This window comes from Triticum aestivum, chromosome 1B (assembly GCF_018294505.1).
Source record: "Triticum aestivum cultivar Chinese Spring chromosome 1B, IWGSC CS RefSeq v2.1, whole genome shotgun sequence".
In the NCBI taxonomy this organism is placed as follows: Eukaryota; Viridiplantae; Streptophyta; class Magnoliopsida; order Poales; family Poaceae; genus Triticum; species Triticum aestivum.
Genome location: NC_057795.1, coordinates 117,266,449 through 117,269,326, shown reverse-complemented (window position 1 = coordinate 117,269,326; position 2,878 = coordinate 117,266,449). Strand labels below are relative to the sequence as shown.

General features: G+C 42.8%; 1 protein-coding gene across 1 annotated transcript in view; it reads right to left on the bottom strand.

The window, feature by feature from the left end:
• Window positions 1–969: 969 nt before the first annotated feature.
• The window catches only part of LOC123077604 (F-box/FBD/LRR-repeat protein At3g52680), a 6,129-nt gene continuing 4,220 nt past the window's right edge, over window positions 970–2,878 (bottom strand). Inside the window, exon 4 of the mRNA XM_044499898.1 lies at window positions 970–1,543. Coding sequence (XP_044355833.1) covers window positions 1,265–1,543 — 279 coding nt within the window. The 3' untranslated portion in view covers window positions 970–1,264. The remainder of the gene's footprint in view (window positions 1,544–2,878) is intronic.

Sequence of the window (2,878 nt, the reverse complement as noted above, 5' to 3'; positions counted from 1 at the left end):
CTATGGCATTTCTTTTAAAGCCCTTTATGTGGTGTCGCTCAGACGCCCGACCGTGGCATTTCTTTTAAAGCCCTTTATGTGGTGTCGCTCAGACGTCCGACTGTGGCATTTCTTTTAAAGCCCTTTGTGTGGTGTCGCTAAGACGCCCGACTGTGGCATTGCTTGTTATTTATTTCATACAATTTTTATACTACTATGTCATTGCAATTTTATAAATAACATGCTTGCACGCATTCGAGATTTAATATATTTTGTGACTGACGTCATGAGCATAAAATATTTTTAGCACATCATTGTTATATTGTACCTGTGTTCATAATGTTTGCGAGTACATTCAAAGTACTCACTGGCTTGTCCCTGGCTATTGTCTTGGCCAGATTTTCTTGCACGGAGAGGAGCGACGCGATGCCAGCCCCGAAACCCACGCAATGGAGATAGCAGCCTCGCGAAGATAGGAGTTAATCTGGTCAGCTGTTCCTGTGGGAATTGGAGTCCCATAGACACTGATGATCCACAGACCGCTTCCGCCATCAACCACTAGAAACCCTTTATTGTACTCACAGGCCAGAATGGTCTTGTACTACATATTTTGTTTTCGGCTTGAAATTTCTGTATCAAGATGGAGCCTCATCAGCTAACAGTAATCCTGGGGCTGATGAGCACGACGGTCTTTTCTGGAAATTGACTACCCGGAAAAACCGGTCGTGACACTAAATAGAGGAAATCACCTTTTTAAGTCTCAAAACATTCTAAAAAAAAATTACACGTCCATATGGATGTGTACCACATGTGTGCAAAATTTGAACATGATATACATTATGATCACCATAATGTATTACATTATCAGACTATACACATGTAAAATACATCCGTACGAACGTGTATGATTTGTTTCAGAATTTAACTTCAAAAACGTGATTTATGATTTTTGCCACAAAAAAAAACTGCATGAAGCTCATCCTAAAACCAGATTTTTTTCACAGATCTCAGACTGATTAAAGCTCTGTTGGCAACAAGAACTGAAGTTCAGACAGCATCCACATGCATAAAGTACAACTTATACATCCTGCAACATCTCGAAAGGATCTAACAAACTATGAAGTTCACAAACAGTACAATTCATACCAAGATGCCAACTACAAGACGACCACCAGGCACGAGCACCAACACAAGTGACAAGTTGGCAAAGCGTTCTGCGAGGCCCCGCGGTGCACATAAAGTTTCCCAACAAGTTCAGGCCATGGTTACCTGTGCTACGACTAGATTAGGCGAAGCGTTGCCCCTTCATAGATATTTCTGGCCTACAGAAGCTTTGAAGCATCTGGCAGAACTCCTTGGCCTTGCTTTCAGCGACTGAGCAATGAAAAGTTACTGTCATCTTTTCTAGCACTGTTGCCCAACGGAATAACCGTTTCATAAGAGCAGTTTCATGTTCAGTTCCTCTCAAGTTGTGGATCTCTACTTCTCGAAGGCAATACAGCGTGAGTTCCTCGATTTTCCAGTTTGGTGGCTGATCACAAACGCAACCTGATGGGCATCCAGTCTGCAATGGGAGCATGCCAGCTCAATAAGATCAGCGGAAATAATTGAATGCCATGAAATAAGAATGATGGAGCTGGAAATTCCAAGATTGCCCGGATATTTAAGATATGTCTTTAACAAATTTACAAAAGAATACCACCTGGAAATTAGTTTGAAGCCAACCTACTGCAGACTATATGATTATTGTATGCAAATAGAAAGTCAAATAAAAAACATTATTTCGGTTTTAGACAGTTAGGTATTGTGCCTTCTCTTTTGAACAGAATAAGGTATTGTGCTATCGATAAGCTGTATTGAATGACATCTTAAATTGGAACCATTGTTATTGATGCAACCTTTAAAAACAAATGGCCCAAGCATAGTACTATATTAATATTTCCCCATATATCCCAAAAATGCTCGTTGGGACATAGTGCCAGGCGAGGCTGGTATCCTCACTGCACGTGACTCTCACATTCATGCTGAACCAATACCAAAACTCACATATAATTTGCGTACACCTGCTTGTGACTAATTAACTGCTCGACCTGGGGTGAACCAACTAATTGCATTAATTATGTTTGACTGTTCAGCCCACACATCCAGCTCACCATACGCGTGTCAAGCCTGTCTATCTTCAGTCCCAGGTGTCGGTTTCCTTCAGTTATCGTACGGCTATGATCGCTCAAGGGTTCAAGATCCGATGGCTCAACTGTTATGGGCATTTACTGTTCCGTTTCAATTGTAATCGCTGTACCATTTGACTAGTCGCCGAGCTATATAGCCAGCTCCCGGCCATCTGTAACCATAAGCTTTCTCTGAAGAATCCTATCAACATCACTTTACAGCAATATAGTATATTCTAGTTTGATACCCTATACGCGCTCCTCCGTAACAGCTCTATCCAGTTGCCACTCATCGCTCTGTCTATTTTCTCTCCTCACTCATCCCCCCTTCTCTGCTCACGCAACCTCACTCTTTCCTCTCTGCTTGCCACAGCTAGTTCATCCCCATGTGTTCATCCATGTCCCACTCAAGCCCCTCGATCGCATCATCATATGGATGAAGTGTCGCCACTCCCGCTGAGTGCCCGGAATGCAACATGGTGTATGTGCTATAGTTTGTCTCTGGCATGGTCAAAAACCCAGGAAGGCCCACTTCTACAAATGTGAGCGCCAGGGTGTAAGTTTCCTCAGCCATGCATCGTCAATCTACTCGCAGTTTGCATGCTCTCAATCCACCAGCACTGAAGAAAGATGTGGATCTTTGTCATCCCGCACCAGCTGGCGGCAGTGTTGATTAGCGCCTAATTCATACGTAACTCGTTTTTTACTACATGTTACATTAGCAATGTGCC